General features: G+C 35.7%; 1 protein-coding gene across 5 annotated transcripts in view; it reads left to right on the top strand.

Moving 5' to 3' along the window:
* The window catches only part of CFAP221 (cilia and flagella associated protein 221), a 144,611-nt gene that overhangs the window by 40,085 nt on the left and 78,990 nt on the right, over positions 1 to 25,536 (top strand). For all 5 annotated transcript variants that reach the window (XM_007494060.3, XM_056793753.1, XM_007494059.3 and 2 more), the window contains exons 8-13: positions 10,923 to 11,082; positions 20,397 to 20,517; positions 20,614 to 20,725; positions 21,117 to 21,225; positions 22,724 to 22,811; positions 25,266 to 25,355. In XM_007494060.3, the coding sequence (XP_007494122.2) occupies positions 10,923 to 11,082; positions 20,397 to 20,517; positions 20,614 to 20,725; positions 21,117 to 21,225; positions 22,724 to 22,811; positions 25,266 to 25,355 (680 nt within the window). The remainder of the gene's footprint in view (positions 1 to 10,922; positions 11,083 to 20,396; positions 20,518 to 20,613; positions 20,726 to 21,116; positions 21,226 to 22,723; positions 22,812 to 25,265; positions 25,356 to 25,536) is intronic.

The following is a 25,536-nucleotide window of genomic DNA, read 5'->3' as shown; positions in this document are numbered from 1 at the left end:
TGTACATAGATAATTGTCTAGTAATCTGATAGTCTCCCTAAGAATTTGATCCATGCTGTTTATTATTAGTGTATGACAGAAACCAGTCTTTGTTTTTCCTCTCCCTATATATACAAGGGGAGAAACTTTATGATAATCAGCTACTTTAGCCTTAGAACTATAGGAAAATAAATAGTTGGGAGAAATCTAACAAGTTAACTATGTTGATAAAGACACACAAAAAGTATTTCTAACTATAAGGATAGTTTAGAAAGTTTTACACTCGCTTAAGAATAGGACAGGGATGATCTTCACACTGAATTTTGTCATTAACTCACAAACCTTGTTTAATATGTAAATTCTTTCTCTAGAGGTCACATTCACAAGCTGTTCTTCAAATGTTAATTCTGTAGCTGGATGCAATGTTCTCTTGGTGCTATTAATTTCACTTTTCATAATTTCATGTATGTCTTTCTATGTTTGTTTTAAAATTAACAAGCCCATCATTTCTCACTGTGCAATAGTATTCCATCACAATCATATGCCACAACTTGTACAGCCATATCCTATGTGATGAACATCCCCTAAATATCCAGTTCTTTGTCAATACAAAGATAGATGTTATAAATATTTTAGAACATACAAGTTTTTTTCCCTTGGTCATGTTGGGAAATAGACCCAACTAGTATTGCTGGGTCTAATGGTACACTAAATTTTTTTTGGGGGGGTGTTTTTTTATAGTATAATTCATTTATACAGACACCCCTCCAATTGGTTTCATGTATTTACAGACTTTTTCACTGCAGAATATATAAGCTGTGATTAAATTTTTTGTCACTGTGGGGCTGCACTGTACGTGTGTGTGTGTGTGTGTGTGTGTGTGTGTGTGTGTGTGTGTGTGTGTGTTTGGCAGATGGAAAACAAAACTCTAATGACTTCTGATAGTATCCTGAAAACATTTTGGGAAAACTTGACAAGCTTTTATTCCTAGTCAACTTTGTCAAGATTTCATTCTTCATGTCACTTCTTTTCCCATATTCATTTTTTATTCACTCTTCTTAACATCTTTAAAATAAAGTTCAATTCCATCTAGCCCTCTTCAACATGCTTTAAATCCCTTTGGTTTGGCCTTGATACTTTCTTCTTTCACATTCTGGCAGAGACCAGCTATTTTACTTTAAGACAAAACCACTCCTCTTTTTCCTTTTTGGAGCTTATTAAAAGTCAACCTGTCCTCTTCCTTCCTTCCTTTTTGCACTAAAATGCTCATCACTGGACATCATACTATGCACCCTTTTTACTAGTATAGAGCATTCTCAAACCCTTTTATGTGAATTTACCACCTCCCAAAATGCTACATTTAAAAGACGCCACTTTTCTTACTGGCTCAAGAAACATTATGGCTAAAATTATCTCAAAACATATATGTATAAACACACAAATATACACATTTTAAGACAAAAAAGTTCAAATACTTTAAATAAATGTTAACTTGAAAAACTATCAAAATAAAAAAAAATAAGAAAATTCTTAACACTACACTTCACAATGAAAAAAAAGTAAATAATTGGCAGGTTATGCAAAGGAAAAATGAAAATGTACAGTTAAAAAAAGAGTTCCAGTTGTTAAAATGGAAACTACTGAATTCTATGGTCTGTTTTCCAAAGAACTATTTCAATACACACTTTAAAATACTTATATACTATGTAGATTTTAAATGTTCATGTTAACATTCAATTTTGAGAAAAATTGGGCTGTAAAATTTGGGGAAAATATTGGTAAAATATTATCATTTGCAAAATTGTTTAATTTTGCAGACATTTCAAATATCATAGTTGGTATCAAGAAGCCATGGTAGATTTTTAAACTTTATTTTTCTTGTTTTTTTTTCCCTTGGTCTGTGTTTTCTTTCACATTATGACTAATATGGAAATGTTTTGCATGACTGCACATGTATAAGCTATATCAAATTTCTTGCTTTCTCATTAAGAGGGGAAAAGAAGGAAGAAAGAAGGGGAAATTTGGAACTTAACATTTTAAAAGCAAATGGTAAAAATTGTTTTTTGTATATAATTGAGAAAGTATTTGAAAAGAGAAAAAAAGCCATAGTAGATCAGAACTTATAAACCATCTGCCTTTAAAATTTTTACACTAAATTTTTTAAATCTCTGGGCATAATTCCAGACTGTTTTCCTAAACTGTTGGACTAATTCCACCAACAGTGTATTAGTGTCCCCATTTTTCCACATCCCTTCCAACATTTGTCATTTTGCCCTTTTATCATTTTAACCAATCTGATGGTTGTGAGATGATATCTCAGAATTGTTTTGATTTCCATTTCTCTAATCAGTAGAGAGCCTTCCTTTTTTTCAAAAGATTTTTTTCAAAATTTGAGTAATTGATTTTTTAAAAAAGAAACACTAGAACTTGACAAATAAAAAGGAATGACCTATCTGTCAAAGTATAGAGTAGACACTTAATCCAATAGCATTGCCATTGATTGGAACAGTATTAGTGCTTCTCACTGGAAATTATAATATTTCTAATGGCAGAAAATCTCTATCCCTAGGAGGTAAATTTCATTTTTTGGAAACAGTGAAAATTCATTTAGGACCAAATCAAGTGATAGCAATTGTGAATAATAAAAGAGTGTATTCTAAAGAGACTAATTTTCTTTTCCAGCTCATAAACTAATATTGAAGGAACTTCTAAGAAAGAAGTTCCTAGAGTATTGATTTTTGTAATAAACATTTTTTTTCTTTTTTGGTGGTGAGGCTTGGGAATTAGATTATTATTTCACCAATTTAGAGATTGGCCATCCCTGAGGAAACTCCCTCTCTCAATGCAGATCAGACAGGGTTCTGCAGCATATAGTCTTGAGAATTACCTAAGATACTGATGTCAAATGCCAGCTCCATACTGACTTAGAAAACCACTCATCTATGTTCATTAATATTTTATGTGTTTTGTTAAATGTTTCCTATTCATATTTTATTCTGGTTGGGGGTACAATCCAGTAATGTCACCTGCCTACTCTGGCCATTGGGCACTGAGAAGTTAATTGAATAGCAGAGGGTTATCCAAATGATTTGTGTCAGACAGTTGAACACCAGGCTGCCACTCAAATTTTATACATAGTTCTAGTGAATGGATGTACAATAGCTTACATTTGGCTAATTTGATTAATTAAATCTATATACATTAATTAATTAAACTACAGACATTTTTATAGAGATAGCTAGAGCAAGGAGGGATCTTAGGGGCCTTATAATCCCAATCCCTTGTTTTATAGATCAGAAACTGATAGCCAGGAGTGAAGCAACTTGCCAATATCACATAAAGAGTGAATGGCAGAGGCAGCATTCAAACTCAGGTCCTTTGATTCAAAATACAGCACTCTTCCTGTGGTACAAATGTTACTATGTTTCTTGGTACAAATTATAGATTTGGAAAAACATCTAACCCAACCCTACCAAAACATGACATTTGTCTTCATTATCTACAACCAATTGTTCAATACAGGATGGCCTTTATTTAATCCCACAGGAAATACAAAAAGCAAAAATAAATTCACAAAAGACTCAAAGGGATCCATAAGCAATCAAATCAGGACAGCAAGGTGACTCAGTAGACAGAAAGCCAGACCTGGAGACCTTGTAGGTTCAGATACTTCTTAGCTGCATGGCTCTGGGCTAGTCACTTAACTCTCTTTGTCTAGTCCATACTATTCTTCTGTCTTGGACCCAAAACACAGTCTTGATTCCAAGAAGTACCGTAAGAGTTAAAAAACAACAACAATCATATCAATTTCTGTAACCCTTTGCTCAATCTCCTTCTGATTTTCAAATGCTGCTGCCAGGTAGCTAGCTGCTCCCCTTCACTCCAGGAGGCTTGGTTCAAGAACTCAATGCTCTCTGAGAGTTACTGCCCCTGTGCCCGAGCTGGGCATGCCCCTATTGCCTTTGGCTCCTATCATCTTTCTGGCTTCATGTTTCTTCTCCCTGGGAATTTAATACAATTTATAATGCTGCTTTTTATGAGAAAATATGTGAAATTCCAAACAAATGACCCATAAAAGGACTCTCTGAAACTCCATCTATCCTTATAAATTGAAGACTGTGCAAGCAAAGACAGTATTGATCATAACCGAATGCCAAACTACATATACTATATCTGGTATGAACTTTGTATTTAATTTTCTATTCCATGCTTACGCCAATAGGCTATGTCATTTTGGTCTTTGTGTCCCCAATGAACAGTGCCTTGCATAGAGTGGGCATTTAAATAAATGGTCCAGTTAAAAATGTATAATATATGAAATATTTCAGCTCAGTCTCCAGAGTTTTCTGGCTGTTTGGGTTCTTGCTGTTGTTAGAGGACTGATGCCTTTTAAATTTCAGATTTTCTTATTTTTAATTAAATCAAAGTAGGAAAGAAGCTCAAGGCAGTGGCGTTTCTTTTTGCCATGATGTTCTAATTGATTTTATTACGTACCTTTCATTGCTCTGTCTTCTTTCCCTTGGTAAGAGTCCTGGTTCTTCGTCATCAACTTTGAAATAGAGATCTTAAAAATATGATTTTTGGCCTATTTAGAATTTTAAAATTTATAATAGAGACTTCTCAGTCTGGCCATTCTGACAGTGAGTGTACAGTTCTTTTAATGTACTTATATCTACATAAGCTTTTAAGATACATTTATGTTTGACATATATTTAATGTTATATACATATGTTATACATATATTTAATCGCTCTATTTACATTTATGTGTGTATATATCTATATCTATATCTATATCTATATCGATGCATACATATATATGCAAGCACTTTGACCTTTAGGCTGTTTTAAATTTATAGCACAAAAAAGAAAGGAAAGAAAAAGGAGACAGTGAGAGTCTGGTGACTCTCTTCAGTGCTATTCAGCCACCGTTTATAAAGTGCAGAGAGCCTTGCTAAACGCTAAGGGAATTAAACAATTTGAATAAGACTTAACTCTTCTCCTAGGATGTTTGCCAGGGTTTCTACGGGTAGTCAGACTTCTGCAAAGTTCCCTGGATTCCAGCTTGTTTGCCTAGATTCTTTCTCTCCTCTTTAGACATTTCTCCTAGAATTTGTCAAGATGGTGTTGGTTTCTGTTATTCATTCCGGTCTTTTCATGTCTGTTTGGATTCTGTTGCCACTGCTCCCTGAAATAAGTGGCTATCCTAATTGCTTATAATTCTGTTTCCAGTGAGATTAGATAGTATTTCTTCTGCTTGTTTTCCCAGCCACTATGCCAACAGACCATCTGTGTTCTACGAATTTTGGGGTATGGTCTTCTGACATTTTGTGTAAACTGTAAACAGAAGGTGTTTGTCTAGGTCAGTTGTCTCTTGTAAAATTTAAATTAATATCCAAATAACTCCAAGTATTATATTTTATAAGATATTAATAATCACTTGAAGTAGGAAAAAATTAAGAACAAAAGTAAAAACCTGAGTAAAGACACATGAGAAAAATTCTCTTGCTTAGGACTCACCCAACTTTCCCAGTCATGATCAGGGGAAAAGAGCTAGAGGGCAGAGCTACACAAAATCCATTTCCTCCCTCCATTAGCATGTAAGGTGAGAGGGAACATGGGAAAGTGGGATTTAGAGTTCTGGGGAGCAAATCCCAATTACACTTCAAACTTTTAAAATCATAAAACATTTTTGAGCACATATCACCAAAGTGTATATATTTACTTATTTTAAATTTACATAGATATAATACTCTAATTATAAAATTACAAAAAAATGGGAATTTAAAATGATGAGGTAAGGATGGAATAATAATTGATTCTTGTGGTGTATTACACAGTAATTAGAGTTAACTGAAAGGGGGAGTGACATGATCAGAAACTCTTTGCTTTAGAAAAATGACTTTGGCAGGTGTGGAGGAAGGATTGGAGAAAGGAGAGAAGATGAGACATTTCTTAGGAGATTATTGATAATAGTCACATAAGAGATGATGAGACCCTGAAACAAGAGGGTGACTTTGTGAGTAAAGAGAAGGGTACAGATGATAGAGATGTTGTAGAGATAAAAATAATAAGATTTGGCAACTGATTACATCTGTGAGATGAGGGGGAATCAGGAGCTAAAGATGATAGGGAGACCTTGGAGATCCTTGGAAAAGTGATGAATGATATCAACAAAAACAGGGAATTTGGGAAAAGAGGTAGGTTTGCAAGGAAAGATAACATAATGTGATTCCTGCTCATCCTTTGAGATTCACTTTGCTCTAATCAAAAGAAAAAGAGAGAGAGAGATAGCTTTTTTCCAGTCTCTGCCCTGAAGTTTGGAGCTAACTTTCTAAGGGCCACATGTCAGAGCTACAAGATGATCTGTGGATTAAGTTTTCTAAATCAAGGTCATGCTTAGATCATGATTTCCCAGAGAGGTTGATGTCTGGCTCAGAAGAGGGTGGTTGGGATCTTGAATAATGGAGGGAAAGAACACAGTGGGGCACTATTAGGGGGAAAGGGTAGCTACATATGGTTGTATTTTATCAATCCCTAAAATTGTCCTGATCACATGCCCCTTGGAATCAGTCCAGAATATCCACTTTGACACCTTTATAAAAACATACTAGAGACCTCATAAGCAAGTGCAAAACAGCAGAAATGTTAAACACCTCATTTAATGATAACAATGAAAAAATTAAATGATAAAAAAGAACTTCTGAAGAAGAAATTCAAACAAAAGAAAATTCAACAATATAATAAAAAAGGATTTTTGGATCAAAGAACAAATTATAGAAGTAATAGATCACTTCATTAAAGAAAGTGACAACAATCATCCCCAAGCATTTGGGATATAAGCAAAGCAATATTTTCTACAGGGGAAAAATTCATATCCCTAAATACCTTTCATGAACAAAAGGAAGAACAGATTGAGGAACTGGACATGCAACTTAAAAACCCAAGAAGCAACAAGTAAAACCAAAACGAAAGTAAACAAAACACAAAAACAGACATTCTAAAAAATTGAAGGACAAATAGAATTGAAAACCAAACAAATATTGAAATGATGAAATTAGGAGTTTTTTCAAAAACTAGTAAAATTGACATATTGTTAGCTAATCTGATAATAAAAGAAAACCAAATTACCAAGTATTAAAAATAAAAAACTACAGCAAACACAGAGATCATTTAGAAATCATTTAACCTAATTATATAGCAACAAAAATAATTTAAATGAAATGGCTATAAATTTCAAAAGTGATACTCAGATTATCAGAATATAAAGAGGGAATTTAAATATTAACCTAGTTTCAGAAAAAGAAAATTGATAATCATTTTCAAAAGAAAAAAATAGCAGAGCCAGATGGCTTTATGAGAGATTATGGAACTAGAAATAGCAAGATCTGGCAATGTATTATATATGTAGAGTGTGGGAGAGAGGAATTGTGGATCATGTTGAGATTATGAACCTAAAAGACTAGACTAGTCTGGCACCCCTATTTCTAATTATTCCTGGTTTATTTTGTATATATCTTTGTATTCTCCTCACTCTCCCAAAAGAATGTAAGCACTTTGAGAGCAGGGAGTTTCATTTTTGTCTTTATATTCTAGTCAGTATATACTAATATTTAGCACAATGTCTGCCCTAGTAAACCCTTAATAATTGCCTATTGATTGAATGATCAAAGGAGAAATATTTCCTAGGTATCTGTCTGAAAGATTTTTAGTAGCATTCACAAGCTAAAATGGAAGATTTGGCGGAGATTAGAACCATATTTTAACCTAGAAGTTAAGGCTTCATATGTATATGTGTGTGTTTATATATACATGTTCAACCTGGACAAATATGGCATTCAATAAATACAATTCCACTTGTCTTCCTTTTTTTTCTGAATGGAATGCATCTGCAATGGTACCAGTAACTTCTACTCAACTAGCTACAGGATCATAGAAATCTCTTTATAAATATAGAAATATTGCTGCCAGAATCTGGACCTAATTTGGGCATCAAGGCTTTTATAAGATGGTGAAAATGAAAAAGAAATAAGCTTTGTGTTTTTCACAAGATCCACTTTGACAACATAAAACAAACTGATCTGAAATGAGCAGGTAGCTGCATTACTGTTTCCCTAGCACATTGCTGAAATGGTTGGAGCATCCTGGTTCAAAGGACTCTGCCCCTTTTCCCAGTCAATCCAACTTTGGTCTACAGATATTCATCTACATGTTTGATTATCCCTATTAAGATTTTATTGGCTACTTAGGGATATATCTATCCCCCACAATACTAGCCTAGTGCCTTGCATGTAGTATCTGCCCAGCAAGAATTGGTTGAATCCTATTTCTTGTCTTCTCAGAGTGTAGAGAAAGGACCAGAGGGAGAAATAGCATTTGGACCTTGGGCGGAGTTTGGTCCTCCATTGTCCAACCAGAAGGGAGAGGAGGTTGAGGGAGGCAGTGACCAGACTTGAGTTAGCAGGATCATGGTGAGTTTAGAAGTGATGAGCTTACCCTGGGAAAGGCACCTTGTTCTAGGGAGCTGAAACCAGGCAGAGCAGAAGGTACAAAGTGAAGGAGAAGACACATAGACATAAAATGTTAATTTACAATACACTGTAGCACACCAGTGTTATACCAACAATGGAGCACTCTCATAGATCAAGGGAGGGAGAGAGAGTTCACTGAGGGCTGTGCTGGCCAAGAAAGGCTTCATGAAGAAAGAGTCCATGAATTGGGCCCTGAAGAAGTAGACTTCAGATGAATTGAGAGAAATAAAGGAGGATATTCTCAGTAAGAGGAAAAGAAAGAATATGACTATGATGAAAGGAATATAGAAGACCTGTCAGAGGACAACTTGAATACATTACAAGGTTATATGTTATATAGACATATATGATAAAAATATATATATGTATACATGTTTTAAACCCTTACCATCTGTCTTAGAAGCAATACTAAGTTTCATTTTCAAGGCAAAAGATTGTCCAGGACTAGGCACTGAAGGTTAAATGACTTGCCCAGTGTCATATAGCTAGGAAGTGTCTGAGGCCAGATTTAAATCCAGGACCTCCTGTCTTTGGACCTGGTTCTCCATCCACTGAACCATTTAGCTGCCCCTTATTTTTTTTTGGAAATTTTATTTAATTAATTTAGAATATTTTTCCATGGTTACATGATTCATGTTCTTTCCCTCCTCTCTTCTCACCCCCCTCCTGTAGCCAACACTCAATTCCACTGGGTTTTACGTGTGTCCTTGACCAGAACCCATTTCCATATGTTGGTATTTGCACTGGGATGTTCATTTAGAGTCTCTATCCCCAGTCATATCCCCACCCACCCCAACCCATGTAATCAGGTAGTTGTTTTTCTTTGGTGTTTCTGCTCCCACAGTTCTTCCTCTGGAGGTGGATACTGTTCTTTCTCATAAATCTTTCAGATGCTCCTTATTTTTAAAACCATATAATGAGAATGTGACTCCCCTATTTATTCCCTGAACAGTATCAGCTTACAGAAAATTTTTCATTTCTGTAGTACTTTGTACATTTTTCTTTACAGTTGATACATAACTTTGACATGAACATTATTCTTCCCCCAGGAGGGTAGAATCAGGCGCAACAAAATGATAAGCCAGTTCCTAATATTGACATAAAGTGCTTTTTCCTTACATTTATTCCTTATGTGTATCATTACATTGTTCCATGTTGTTTGCTGCACTAATGTTGATATTGTAGCATTAAATGAGGGATTATTGTTCTGAAAATTCATCTCAGATTCATTGGGCATATCATATATGAGTGATACCACCAAAATTTTTTTTTGTAAATATTCATTTTTTTGTAAATATTTTGTAGTAATTGAATAATAATGGAAAGGTGAAAAACTTGACTTTTTCCACTAAAATTCTGATGACAAAAATCTTTTTTTTAAACTCTTATCTTCTGTCTTAGAATCTAAAGCCTCCCGGCCAGCGAGAAGCTTTATGGTAGGAAAATAGAAAAGGGATAGAAGTTTGTGAATCCCGCGAAGGGCGTGAAAGAGCCAACCTTTGAGATATGTGTAATGAGTCAGTAATCAATTATTAATATTCGGGAGCCACAGCCATGCTCCGACCACTGGATGTTACTTTTAAGGCTATTCCCATCCAGTGATCCCAATTCAACACTGCCCTGGTCAGAGGATAATACTAGCTCAGTAGAGAGAGAGATTAGAGACTGAAAGAGTTAGACAATGCTAGATATTAGCATTGGAAAAGAGAGAGACAGAGAGAGAGACCTGACCAAAGGGCCAGGCCTCAGGAAAGAAAAAGAGGAGAGAGAAAGGGGAGAAGTTGGTCTGTAGGGCAAACCTGTCAATGTCCTTGAAGTGGGAGGAGTTGGCTGTGTCCCTTTCTTTTATTCTCTTTGATACGCAAATGAACTCAATACATATTGATAAGTTACGTGATGCCTCAATACATATAGATGAGTTACAATGTGTATTGCCATTGGATAATTGCAAATTATGATAAGGTGAAGGTGGGGTTATTATCCTCAGGTGAAGGAGACAAAGGAAAGCAAGGTTTCGCGCCCTAACTTCAGCCACACTGGGAATAGAGTTCATTACCATGCACAGAATGGCCATGTGCTCACTCACAATCCTTGTCTCTCCACAATACCTATGGGCTGGACTGCTACACAATCAATGCTAAGTAGTGGTTCCAAGGCAGAAGAGCAGTAAAGGCTAAGCAATTGGCAGGGGGTTAAGTGATTTACCCAGGGTCACCCAGTTTTAAAATGTCTTAAGTCAGATTTGAAGCCATGTCCTCCTGTCTCCAGGCCTGACTCTCCATCCACTGAGCCACTTAGCTGCCCATATCTTTATACTTATCATGGGATGACAAGGTTTGGACCTCTTTGATCTGAACTGGCAAAGAAGAAAAATAACACATTATAAAATATTTGCTTATTTATGTTTCTCTAGGAATAATTCCATCCAATGGGAAAGTGAATCTGACTGTTACATTTGCACCATTTAGATATGGAACTGCACGAATAAAATTGCAGCTATGGATTTCTCAGTTCAACGCTACGCCTTATGTATGTACATTCACTGGAACATCATCTCCTCAAATGGCTTTGAGGTACAAGTTCATTAGCTTTTGTGGTTTTGATTATAGTTGTTTTTAAAATTATTGGAACATACTTTAAACCTCCAAATTCCTTCTATTTTTTTTTAACAACATGGAGAGAAGAGAATGCTAACACTAAACTGTTTGAAATGAAGTCATAAAATACTTTTTTTACAAATACGGCATTAACCTGTTTCATAATTGGACTTTTTAGCATTTTCATTTTTAAGTAGCCACAAACCTGCCTCTCACACAGGATGATGTATCTGGTTAGTGTTGTCTGGTACTCAATGCTGTTGTTTGGCTAAATGAAGCAATGTAGCTGGGGGCAGTCAATATCTAGACCAGCATCTGGTGCAGAGAATTGACAGAGGCACAGGTTGACAAGAGCCTCTCTGCATAAAAATATTCTAGAGGCAATGGAACCCTATCAGTATAAATTTAGCTTACTGGTTTCTCCTGGTTTCTAATTCTTCATTGTTGCCCATTACTTCCCCCATTGGGAAGGTCTACACTTAGCCACTGTTTCCTCCTTCAACAGATATCCTTGGAGTAAATTGGCCTTACAGCATGAGGTGTCTTCTATCTGGTGCTTGCTAGACCAATTTAGGCTATATTGCACTTAGTGTGATCACTAGTCTATAACAGTTCATTCCATGGGAATATTATTAAAGGATGATTGGCCGAATAGTGTTACAGGAGGGTTTTACAATGTTTAGACAATTGTTATACTGACATTGTTATGAAACATTAGATAGAAAAGTATCAGAGAAAGTTGACTGATGTATCTATTTTTCAGTCTGGATTTCTTTAGACTTTTATGTATGATAGTAGAAATGTTAGTCATGGAAGCACCTTAAAATCACTTGGAAAAAATTAGTGTTCTTTAAAAATACAGAACTGGGTACCTATCCAACTCTCAACTCCATGCAAATCATGAAGTAAAATGTGTGTGAATACAGAAAAAAACAAAATATAAATAGACAAAGAACCAGTGGTTTATACTCTTATCACAACTTTCTCCCCCAAAGTTCAAAGTATTTTGTGTTCAAGGGCCACTTTCAGTTTTGTATATTGTCTAATACATTTGGACTCTTAAAGATCCAAAGTCTCATAACTAAAAGCATCAGAGAGAGATTCAAACTTTGGTTCTATGACTTCAAATCCAGTATTGCTCTGATGCCATCGTGGTTATCCTTTATCATCATTGCATCACCCAAATGAACAGTCTATTCCTTTTTTGATTCTCAAATTTCCCCAGTATATACGCATGTGTAAATTACTTAGGACAAAGTAAAATATTAAATTTGTTGGCTTATACCAGTGATGGCAAACCTTTTAGAGATGTAATGCCAGACCCCACCCCCACCACACCACACCCAGATGAACAGCCATGCCTACTCCCCAAGAGTCTGAGTGCTATGCCCTCCCCCATTACTTTACCCCTCGCCACCCCCCCCCCCCATTAACTCAGAGGATGGAGAAAGCACTGACATTGGGCTATTGGGCGGGGGGGGGGTGTATGTGAAGAGAGGAATGTACTCAGGTGCATGTGGAGAAGTGGAGGGGTACAGCTCCTCCCTGAATCCCTCTGGCTTTCTAGTAATGAACTCTAGCAGTATGCCCACAGAGAGAGCTTTGTGTGCCCTTTTTGGGCACACATGCCATAGGTTCACCATCACTGGCTTATACAGTAAATCTTATAACTTTTTGCATCTTTAAAAAAAACTTAATATGTGCAATATGTTCTTTTGCTGCAATCACTTTGTTTTTACATGATTTGGAATTAAGTTCACAAGATTTTGACACATATCCTTTTGTTCGTCATCTTCTTAAGTACTCTGCATTTTTGTCACTGCTCTTTCCTGGTTCTCCTGCTCATCTTGTTATTTTTCCTGTGTGATTATTATTTCTCACTTTTTTTCTGATTCTTCATCTATGTCACATCCATTATGAACTATAAAGAACCCTCTGTCTGATCCCTCTTCTCTCTTAATTCTGCAGTACCACCTTTGATGATCACATTGACTCCAATGGGTTGATTATTATTGCTGTGTAGATGTATATATTTAGCATTAGTCTCTCTTCTGAGTTACAGCTTTGTATCAACAGACTTCCCAAACTAGAAATCCTGAAGCAGATATCCTATAAATATCTACAATTTATATCCAAAACAGAATTCACTATCTTTCTTCTCAAATTCTCCCTTCTTATGAATTTTTCTATTACTGTTGAGAGTAACACCATCCCATTCTCCCAGTTACACAGGTTTGCAACCTTGAAATTATTCTCAACTACTCACTTCTTATTCATCTTCTTTTTTCCTCCTCTTTTTCTTCCTCCTCCTCTTCTTCCTCCTGCTCTTCTTCCTCTTTCTCTTCCTTTCTGCCTTAGTAACAAATTCATGACAGAAGGGTAAGGGCTAGGCAAACAAGGTTAAGTGATTTGTCTATCGACACAAATCTAGGAGGTGTCTGAGGATAGATTTAGACCGAAGTCCTCTTCACTCTAGTCCTGGCTTTATCTACTGCACCACCTAGCTGCCCCTTGTAATAGCCTTCTAATTATTCCCCTGCTTCAAGTCTCTCCACAGTCCAACACATCCTCCATTCAATTGCCAAAGTGATTTTCTAAGATGAAAGTCTGATCATGTCACCCCCTCTCTCCTAAATAAATCTTAATGGTTCCTTATAACCTCTGGATTCTTCAGAACCTGGTCTCTCCTGCCTTTTCTAGTCTCTTATGCTTTCCTTCTCTCCAAACATTTTGACATCCAGCCATGCTTACCTACTTGCCTAATTCTAAGCTTAAATGTTTCCTGTCTTCATGCCATTTGTTGACTTTCCTTCTGTCCATTCTCAGCTTCACTGCCCAATTTTTCTGGCTTCCTTCAAGGCTCAGTTCAGATCCCTTCTTCTGCCAGTGGCCCTTTATCAGCTCCCCCAATTGTGAGCACCTTTCCCTTTAGACTTCCTTCCTTCTACAATGTGTAGATCTTTTATTCACCTGGTTAGTCACACATTTTCTCCCGTATTAGAATGTGATCCCTTGAAAGTAGGAACTATTTTTGCCTTTTTATCTTTAGTACTTAGTCCATACCTGAAACATAGTGGCTACTTAGTAAATTCTTGCTGGCTTGACTTAACTTGGCTTTTTATCACATGTACAGTTTATTTTTCCAAGTCGAACTTTAATTGTATATATATAACTTTAATAAAAAATATATAAAACTTTCTTTTAAAAAATCCTTACTTTCTGTCTTTGAATCAATACTAAGTATTGGTTTCAAGGCAAAAGAGCAGTAAAGGCTAGGCAATGGGGGTTAAGTGACTTGTCCAGGGTCACACAACTAGGAAGTATCTCAGGTCAGATTTGAACCCAGGACATTATGTTTCTCTATACATTTAGCCACCAAGCTGCCTCAGTCTATAGTTGACTTTTTTTTAACCCTTACCTTTCATCTTAGAATTGACTCTAAGGTTGAAGAGCAGCAAGGGCTAGGCAATGTGGATTAAGTGACTTGCCCAGGTTCACACAGCTAGGAAGTGTCTGAGGCTAGATTTGAACCCAGGACCTGATGTCTCTAGGCCTGTATTTCTGTCTACTACACTACCCTGCTGTCCCAGGCCATGAATTCTTAGTGGTATTTAAATCAGGTAAGTTTCCAGACCATTGAAACATGCTTGTAAATTAGTTTGAATAAGTTTCAAAATCTTTTATAACATGTGACCTGGTACAAAGACATGTTACAGTATTTCATCTCTGCTTGGAAATTTATGTAATCCACAGTAATTCTGCTTCTTGGTATATGAGTATATTGAGCAGAATTCATAACATTCCATCAGTCACAATTAAGAACATCAAAATTAAAAAAAAATCCTCAAAACACCTTAGGGTAGATTCTTATAACAGTCCTCAAATTCAAATAGAAACAAGAACAATTAAAACCATACCAAAGAATCCCTGTGGCCCTTATATTGACTTAGAAAACCACAAATTAACATTATCTATTTTATGTTGTATTTTCACTTATTTCGTTAAATATTTGCCAATTACATTTTAATCTGGTTCCAGCCACCCTTGGGAGTGTTACTAGCCCCATTCCCTGGAAGCGTTTTTGACCCTTCTGTCTTACAATCTGAGGAAGATGCCAAGATCTTGCAAGCTCACCTAGATTTCTTCTGACAACAATTTTGGTATAACCTTGAATGAAAAAGTGAGTTTTGTGAGCAAAAAAATTATCTTGTTCTGATCTCTAATATTTCAGTCTTTATATTTTTCTGGACCGTGACCACAATTTTTTTCTTAATAGCGTCAGTCAGTCAACTAGCCTTTATTAAGTATTTAGTTACTATGTGCCAAGCACTGTGCTAAGCAGTTAGGAATATATATATATATATATATTACATATATATGCACATATATACATATATGCACACACAAGTAGAGGGAAAGACATACCTCAAGGAGCCTACTTTCTAATGGGGGAAGACAGCATATGAAAGGAAGCTGTAAAGGGATTGGGTACCTGGCCATGGTAGAGGATATGGCTGGCCTGGGCACCCATCTTCAATGGAAACTCTGAGGGTATCAACCCAATTAGAGGGAGAAGTTACAGGATTGGAGAGTACTTCTGATGAATGAATTCCAGCACTGGAGTTAAAGAGTCCTAAGGATAAAGAGCTAGGGCATTTGGGGCTTCTCAACGATAGCCAAAGTTAGGAGTACCGCCTAGAGAGGAATGGTTGGCATTTTTCCCCCATTAGTTTACTCAATGTTCTTATAATTTAAAAAAGTTTATGCTGCACAGTAGAGGAATGAATAACAACCCCTCCAGTGGCCAGGTGTCTCTAGTCTTTGCCTGTTTTTTAAGGATAAATAAGGCTATTTTGAAGCAATAGTTTGTTGGTTCATGGCATGATTTTTCATTTTTGCCTGCACTTAAAATCTGATTCAGTGCTTTAAAATCTCTTCTCCAAAAAACTAGCAGCTTTTCTCTCTTCTGTCATAAATGTCACTCACCCCCAAAAGTTCCCATCATTTATTTCCACTTCTTTTAATTGGTAGTCAGATTCAGGATAGCATTTTCCTTCTTTAGCTCCTCCATCTTTTAAGGAATAAAATTATTAGGTCAAGTCAAAAAATTAACTGTTCTGTTTTTGACAGAGTTAGAAGTTCAACACATTTTTGGATGATTAAAGTTCCTAACTGCTATAATATCCAACCGACCTCAAATTTGGAATCTATTTCCCGAATTCATCTATTTCCTCTTTTTGTCCAAGTGATCCATATAGTTTTATATATGTCATTGGAGGTCTAGTTAAATAATTGTGGAAATTCCTTTCTAGTTAGGTTGAATTAGATGATTGCTGAGGTCCCTTCCAACCCCAAAATTCAACAATTCTTGGTTGTGATTATCTTCATATAAATGTCTTCTTTATACTTTCATCTTTAGTTCCTAGATTTCCTTACATGCATATATCTTCTTATTATACAAGTCTACTCTGCTTTCTTTTTGCCTATCCTATTCCTTTTACATGCCCTTCCAAAGCCATATTCAAATCCTGGGGTCTCATCTCACTAAAATCTCAGTGACTCGGGATGCCAAATTTACCTCCTTTCATTAGATTGTGCATTTGTGTATAGATATTCAATGCCATGGATTTCATTGATGGCTACTTTCTTAGGTTTTATCTTCTGTGATTTTTTTAAGGCCTATCCATTACTAATTTTCTTCTTTCCTCCTAACTTTTGTATCCAGCCTGATGGAAATTTGTAGGTAACCTATTGTTCCCTACCCTTTCTTTTCAGTTTAAAGTCCTTTTGATTAAATTTACAAGATTTAGCAAATATATTCTTATCAGCCCTTATTAGGTATACTCCATCCCTGGCTAGAAGATTGTCTATATTTAAAGCAATAGCAAAGAAACCTAAGTTCTGATATAATTTTCTGTGAATCAGCATTAATAAAACCAGTTATTAACTTCCAAAATATGTTTTTGTCTTCTGATATCCTTGCCTTCTCTTATTGTGATGAAATACTATCTGTATTCCTGGTCTCCAATTTCTTGCTAGACTTCATACTCCTTAGTAATTCTTTTAAGATTATTTTAAAATCAAACATAAAATTCTCCATTTGACTTTTAAAATCCTTACTAATCTGATCTTTTCCTATACTTTACTTTTCCTTAGACTTTACTCCCTTTCATGTACCCTACAATCCAAAGACACATCTCCTTGCTCTTCTCCCACAAGATGCTCCATCTCCTAACTCTGTGCCTTTTCACTGGCTGATCCTCATGCCTGGAATACTCTCCTTCATCTTCACCTTTTGGCTTCTTTCAAGTCTATGTTAAAGCCCTTCTGCAGGAAATCTTTCCTAGTCCCCATTCATGATCATACCTTTCCTCTGAATTTATTTCCAATTCATCTTGTATGAAGCATATTTTTATATAATTGTTTGCATGTAGTTGTTTCCCATTAAATTCTGAGTTCCTTGAGGAGAGAGCCAGTTTTTGTCTTTGCATTGCAAGCACTTAGCATAGTGCATGGCATATATAGTAAACATTTAATGAGTGTTGATTTTACTCAACTTTTTTTCAATATCACTTGAGGCCACATGAATCACTAGAAATATATAGTAATCGTCAGGTCTGACAAGTTTTGGAAGGTTCTCCATAATATACTGAATACATACCCAGACAAGTCTATAGATTTCCTTCATTATTATGAGGTCAACAAATAGTTGCCTTCATACCCTTCAGCAAGGAGCCAACCAGTGAACACTACATCTCTCCTTCCTTTGACCCTTACCAAATGATTTCTTCCTTGTATGACCTGCCGATCCATATGAACATTCTTTGAAGGGACAGGCTGTTCTTTCTCTCCCCAAAGAGTCAAAGTCTCTCCTCTTTGGGATAAGCCTAAAATATTATGTATTAACACAAGCCAATATTCCTCACTACCTTTAAAAAAAACTTTCCCTTTATTATTATGTATAAGTCTTCTATTTTTTAAAACAACCATTTCATTCTCTTATCATTTGGAAAGAGGCATTCTTCAAACTCCTTTAAATATTCTTCCAGGTGGGAGACAAGTCAGCATGTTGAGCATGAATAACAAATTACTTGGATAAAGCAGACTTGATATAAAAATTTCCCCAATTACCCAGTTATGCTTGACTTTTTCCTATCCTTCTCTAGCTCATTCAGGCAGTTGCCAAGTCCTGTCAGTTGTACGATAGACAATAGCATTTGTATGTATTCCCTTCTCTCTACTATTATAACCACCACCCTTTCCATCTGTTCTATTGTAATATACTTGAACTGCTACTAATCCATCCATCTAATACAACAGTCAATACGATCTTTGGAAGCCAAATGTCTGATCACAGCTTCCACACCAGCTCTCAACACATAGTGTTTTGTATGGCATTTGAAGCCTTCAATCATTTGACTCTTTCCCACCTTTCTAGACTTATTTCATGTTATGCTTTCTTCATTTGTTACACAGTCAAGCAATTACAAATTATTCACTGTTTGAAAATATGTCCTTTCCTTTTCTTGCCATTGGATTTTTGTGTGTACTATCCTACTGGCTAAAAAAGGCTCCCTTTCCTCAATTGAGACCCTGCTCATATGCCACCTGATCCATCATACCTTCTTCAATTCCTCCCGATAGAATTGATTTTTATTGTTTAAAAAAAAAAGCAATAAACCCTTACCATACATCTTAGAATCAATACTGTGTATTGGTTCCAAGGCAGAGGAGTGGTAAGGGCTAGGCAATGGGGGTTAAGTGACTTGTCCAGGGTCACCCAGCTAGGAAGTGTCTGAGGCCAGATTTGAATCTAGGACCTCCTGTCTCTAGGCTTGGCTCTCAATCCACTGAGCTACCCAGCTGCCCCCTAGAATTGATTTTTAAAAATTGATAAATGTAATAAAATTGATGAATTCTAAATTTATTTTTGGTTACCAGTAATTCTTTATATGTAAGAAGTAGTATAAAAAGCTATCAAGTTTACAAATGAACTGAAAATAAGATTGGCTGATTATATAACAAATACAGTCACCTTAAAGATTCTAAAAGAATAAGAATAAGGCCTCCAACTTATTGTCTAGGACTAATTTGGAAGATTTGTGGGAAAACATGGCCATAGATAGGAAATCATGGAGGAAGTTTGATCAAGCTGATAGATACCTCACTGAAATAATGAATCCTTCAAAGACTCCAAGTAAAGTAAAGAAAGGGCTAAACATCTACGAGCATGAAAAAAGTACCTTTTTGGGAAAATTTAGTGGCAGCCTAGCTGTGTCTGAAAGATGTGGGCCTCTGTGTGGTTTAATGGAGAAAAATTATGACCTTGAAATCAGAAGTCTCATTTTTGCTATTTACTAGCTGTGTGGCCTTGGACAGATCACTTCCACCCTATGGCTTAAGTTTCACCTTTAAATTGAAAGTACTGAAGGAGATAACCTGCTAGATCTTTTCTAGCTTTAGCAACATGATTGTATGCTGATTGCTTTACTTTATTTCCTTCTTTCAAGAAGCTGTAAACTGCAAAAATAAAGGTCTGTGGTGCCCTTCTTTCTAGGAAGAGCCAACTGCTACCATCCCATGGTTTCACCATGTACCTTTAGCATCAGTGAAATACATCAATAACATACTGGTGTATGCTTGGAGCTCTGTAATTTCCTCTCAAGTATATCAGAGAAACAACCTCATGGAATTTACTAGAAGAGCTTTGTCCCTGTGAAAAATATTTATACATTTTTTGTATTGAGAAATATTTTTGAATAGACTATCCCCTCCACATCTCAGAATAAACAACCCTTAAAGCTTCTTCAGATATGACTGGGTGGTGGTCTCTCCACATGTGTCCTTAGGTGTTTTTTGCAATTATGGAATACTGTTCTGCATTCATATGTATCTCTTTTGAAAGATTCTCTTAGAGATTGATGAGCAGTATTCTCTATTTATTGGTGAGTTGAATGAATACAAATTCTTAAGATAAAAATAAAATTTCTTTATCAAAAGATCAGTATAGATATTTTTTAGGTAAACTATAAAGTCATTTCCTACTGGATTCCATTGTTTTGCTTATTTCTTTTCTTTAAAGATGCAAAAATGTCTAATTTGATATATAAAGATATAATAAAGAGGACTGATTTTAGTAAATGACAAATAGATTGAAATGTTTTCTTAGTTTTTGAAAACTATTTTTCTGTTTAGGTATAGGTATTAGTACTTTTCAAGGTCTGGAAGATTTTCAGGAAGAAGCACTCAGATTATATAGTAATATAATATCTATTCTTTTTGAATCACAGTTTAGAAGATTTTGAGAAATTTAATAAACTTTCGAAGAAAATTAGAATTCCTCCTGAAAAGACATTCAAATTAGAATCTAAGAAAACGCTATCAAAAAAGACCAGATATACACATGCAAAGGTAAAATTACAAATACTCTCCAAAAAGTCCTTTTTAAGTATCAAAAGGAATAACATAAATAAGTAAAATATCTTTCCCCTTGACTTTGTCCTGTAGAAAATTGAATATCGAGACTTGAGATTTCCAACAGATTTAAGCACTCCTTTTGCTGTGGCAACTATTTTAAATCAAGAAGCAGGAAAATTGAAGCATAAAGAATTAAGAGAAGGTAATGCAGTTCATCTCACAAAATTTAATCTCTCTGAAAGAGGTGAAAGTGTAACTGCTTTGATTGCCCAAGAATAACTAGATCAAATTGTTTACCATCATGGAGATGGGGATAGGGAGGGAGGGAGATGATTGGGAACTCAAAATTAATGTTAATAATTGTTTTCCCCTGTAATTGAGGAAAATGAACTATATTTAAAAATATTTCTCCCAAAAAGAAAGAAAAAATGACTATTATCCCACTCATGATGTTTGCAAACAAACTTGGTTGTCAGCAGTTTTTGTTTTGTTTTGTTTTGCTTTGGGTTTTTTTTTTTTGCTACAAATGTGTTTCCCATTTGCAAATAACTCATTTGATTACTGGCATAATAATTTTTTTATATCATCTGCAGTTATGTACAGTAAAGATGAGTTCTACAAAACGAAGCAAATGAAAGAAGCTCTATTTTTGAATAAAGTCAGATGGGATACTATTGAAGAAGCAGACAACTACCTTAAATGGTAAGTGTCAATTCTCTGTTTTGGTCATGTGATGGATTGTTTCAAATGATGACTCATAGATCTGAATCACAATAAAATAATGAATGTTAGTATATTTAATTCCCTAGCATAAATTGAATCATTCTCTTCTATATCTCTTCCCATTTTTTTCCCTTTGATTTCAGAGCATCCTCATTCATACCTGCTCTCAAAGCATTATGTCCTTGGCTCCCACTGTTTTAGTTGCCTACTCCCTCAATTTAGAAAGCCTCCCACCCTATTCTGACATGGGGATTGGAGCCCAGAGCCCCTCTAAAAATAAGGAGTCTCATACCATAGAGTGGTATATGGTTCCTTAAATTTGATCTAGGTATCATTTCTTAGTTATACTTTGTAGGTAGTGGAAAAATTTGTATGAAAAGGCTACTTTCACTAGATTAGCACAAATTTGTGTCGTGTGTGTGTGTGTGTGTGTGTGTGTGTGTGTGTGAGAGAGAGAGAGAGAGAGAGAGAGAGAGAGAGAGAGAGAGAGAGAGAGAGAGAGAGAGAGAGAGAGGCTGGATGTTATACTTAGGTGGAGCAGTGGATACAGCCCAGTCAGGTCTGACATCAGGAATACCTGAGCTTAAATCCAGCTTTAGAACCTTACTAGATGTGTGACCCTGGGCAGTCACTTAACCTCTATTTGCCTCAGTTTCCTCATCTGTAAAATCGGGATAATAACAGCACCTACCTCCCAGGGTTGTTATGAGGACCAGATGAAATAATAATTGTAATGTTCTTAGCATAGTGCCTAGCACATAGCAAAAGCTATGTGTGTTATTGTCATTTAAATTTCATAATAAAAGATATTGTTATAAACTAAAGTATTAACATTAAAAAGCTTCACTGGAATGAAACAGGCAGTCATTAGACACGAAACAAACCTCCAATGGTTACTTCATCTATTTGTTTGCTTTCTAACATCCATCACAAGAAAGGAATTGGTTTTAGAAGTATCTAGATCATGTAGGCAACCCTCCTATTCTTAGGGATGGAACAGCAGAGGTGTTAAGCTACTTACCCAGAGCTAATGTGCCATAGCTAGTTACTGCCACAAGCAGGACTCCTGACTCTCCGGCTGTTATTCTTTGCCTCTCTCTAATCAATTGCCATCACCGTTAGGAAAAACCTTCATTCTGAACCAATGCTCTGCTTCAGTTGTCCCTTTGTCTGTGATACTGCAGAATCCGGGGTGCCTATGCAAAAACCTGTCAGTTACCAGACACCACTGACCAGAGATGGCTCTCCTCTAAGCAAGAAGAGCCCATTGTTTCAGGTTTCCTGACCTCTTACCATAGTCCCCTTTGTGACTGAGGAAATCTCCCTCAGTTCTTTTTCTCTTGATGAGTCTCTGCCATATCATTTCACTTTCCTTTTATAACTGGGGATTACAGATAGGAAGTTTGCATTTAAAATGTGATTAAATATCAATTTAACAACTTCCTTTTAAGGCAGAATCTTTCCCCTCCCATTACAGGCAAGTGCGCCTTGGTAAAGATCCAATATCTAATGAATATAAAGAAGCTTTTCAAGAAGAAATGAGGAGATGTTGGCAGGTTTACCAGGTCAGGATTTCTGGTAACTTTATATGAAAAAAGAGAGGATAAGTACATGACGTCGGATGTGTGTGCTTTTCTTATATAAAAGGGTTTATTTCCCAGTTGCATCTGGAATGCCTATCATGTGATCAAATAGATTTTTGTTCTCTTCTTTCATATTATATATGCATGTGTGTATAAACATATATATATTTACCTGAATTTTAATGTTTCTTTGAATGAAAAAAAAAGAATTCACTTGTATTGGACTCAAACATAGGTTTCAGTTTTTATGTTCTCTGAGTACTAATGTATTTTGAAAGAAAATTTTTAAAAATTCCCTACTGTAATACCATTATTGCTAATTTTTCTATTATACATTGTTAGTGACAGATCTGCAGGCAAAGGAACACAGCTATTGCTACACAGTGGAGAAACCACACCTATTTTAGGGAAAGTACATATATTTTATTTTATTATTATTTTTAAGCCCTTAAGTGACTTGCCCAGGGTCACACAGCTAGACAGTGTCTGAGGCCATATTTGAACTTGGACCTCCTGTCTGTAGGCCTGGTCCTTAATCCCCTGAGCTACCCAGCTGCCCCTGAAAGCACATGTATTTTAGCTGTTGTTATAGTACTTTAAGCATCAAAGTACCATTGTCAGACAGAGATGTTCATTGTGCAGTGATGTGTAGAAAGCTGAGAGATCAATGGACAAGTAAGCCTCCAAAACTCCAGTACGGGATTGGTTACAATCATGAGATTTTTTTTTTCCTTTGCCTCCTGATTCAGAGAAAAAGCTTCCAAGAACTTGTGGTATGGCTATGTTTTTCTGGGTGTCCTCCATGGTCTGTGATCAGGTGCTTATTACCCTGGAATGGGACAGAGTGTATAATTGAGAGGAACAAAAATCGTAATCGTTAGTGTGCCCCTGAGCTACATATCTGATTCTCTATAACTAAACTTTGTACCTTATCGGGGGAAGAAATCCTAGGAGTAGGCATCTTATCAGGCATGTTGGCTGAAGATAATATAAAGGAAACAGCTTACTCTGCTAAATTTGTCCTATATCAATGTTAAAACATACAAGGTGCTATTGTCAAGTTTGAACAAATGTGCAAATTATTATATGTATGTTCAGTTCTAAAGTGCTTATTCATATGTTAGGAATTTAGTTATTGAAATGTAAATACTCAAAATGTTTAAAATAATATGAAATTTTAATCAGTTTAATTGGTATTAAATAAATAGTGTAATCTTAAAATATAAAATAGGTGAATATCTCCTTTTTATTTTAGTCACTTTAAAGAAGAATCTCAAAAAAAATTGTTAATCTAAGTTAGAATTTTTTATTTAAATCCAGTTTCTGAATGCTACCTTCTAATGTTTTCCTTGCAAATCAAGCCCTGGCAATACAGCTTTGCAGATCTTCAGAGTGGTTGACAATTAGTAGAATATCATAGACTGTCCCTGAATGGCAAATTAAAACTTGTCTCCCCCTAATGATATGCTTAAAAGAAAGATTATTTTGACACCTGTGTGGTAGAAGATAGATGGGAGAGAGGAGAGACTAGAGGCAGGTGGACCAAGTAGGAAGCTATTATAGTAATGCATGTGAGAGATAATGCCAGCTGGTTGTGAAAGTAGAAATAAGAGGATAGATATTTGGGAAAATAGAATCTGCCAGACTTTGTAACTAATTAAACATGAGCAATGAAGACAATGGAAGAGTAAAAGGTGCCTATGTGATTGGAAACCTGAGTGATTGGAAGGATTGCTGTGGCCTTAGAAGAAATAGGGAAGTTAAGAAGAAAGTCAGGAGAAAAACGAGTTTTGCTTTGAACATGCAGAGTCTGAAATGCTTGTCTGGCATATGAGTAACAGAACAAGTGTAGAATTCAGTGTAAAAAGAACAGACAAAAATAAGAGAAAACTAAAATTTATGCCTGTACTTGTAGGGGCGATATCTTTCTAGTTTAGATATTGTCCGTTCTGACTTCCAGGAAAGAATAGAAATAATTCAAAGAGGTACAAAAAGTCAATGTTCTTGGTTTACATCATGCCACTTCATTTAGATGAATCAGTTTTAATGAGATTTACTCAATTTAACTCCTTTAAACTCCCTAGTTCCCAGAATGAAAGTTGTAGGTTTCTTGAAATTGGAGCAATGGTTCCAAGGATTCTTGCTTGCTAGGACTTTCAAATGCCTCAGCAATATTGTTCCTCTTAAGATAGCATCCTCTGTTGACAAAAGTAAGATACCATATCCAAAATGCTATCAATTTCATTTCCCCACAATTTAAACTCCTTTTTCAATTGTTTCAAATTAGAGTGACCATTTGGATCGACCATCCTTTTCAACTACTCCCACTAGGAACTCCTTCAGGGAATTTGATCCCCTCTTTCCTGTTTTTGTTCATTTTAAGCAGAATTAACACTTATCTACTTTGTAAGGATCTGTAATATGCATTTTTTAAAGGTAATAAGAGGAGACCCTGTTTTGGAAGAGGAATTTGATCGACGTACTTCCGAAGTTGATAATTCCCGAGTCTATCGAAAAGTGGCAGAGGTATTTCTCTTTCATTTAAAAAAATATATTTGTTTGTTAGTTAAATTAAAATTCCCAGGTATTTCCCTCTTTCTTCTCCTTCTCACACTAGAGGAGGCATCACTTGAAAAAAAAGGTGTTATATATAAACTATGTCTTTTGTGTTTCTATTTATCAGTTCTTCCTCTGGAGGTAGATATTT

Source organism: Monodelphis domestica, chromosome 4 (genome assembly GCF_027887165.1).
Source record: "Monodelphis domestica isolate mMonDom1 chromosome 4, mMonDom1.pri, whole genome shotgun sequence".
NCBI lineage: Eukaryota > Metazoa > Chordata > Mammalia > Didelphimorphia > Didelphidae > Monodelphis > Monodelphis domestica.
The sequence above is the reverse complement of the archived record's forward strand: the minus strand, read 5'-3'. Positions and strand labels throughout refer to the sequence as shown.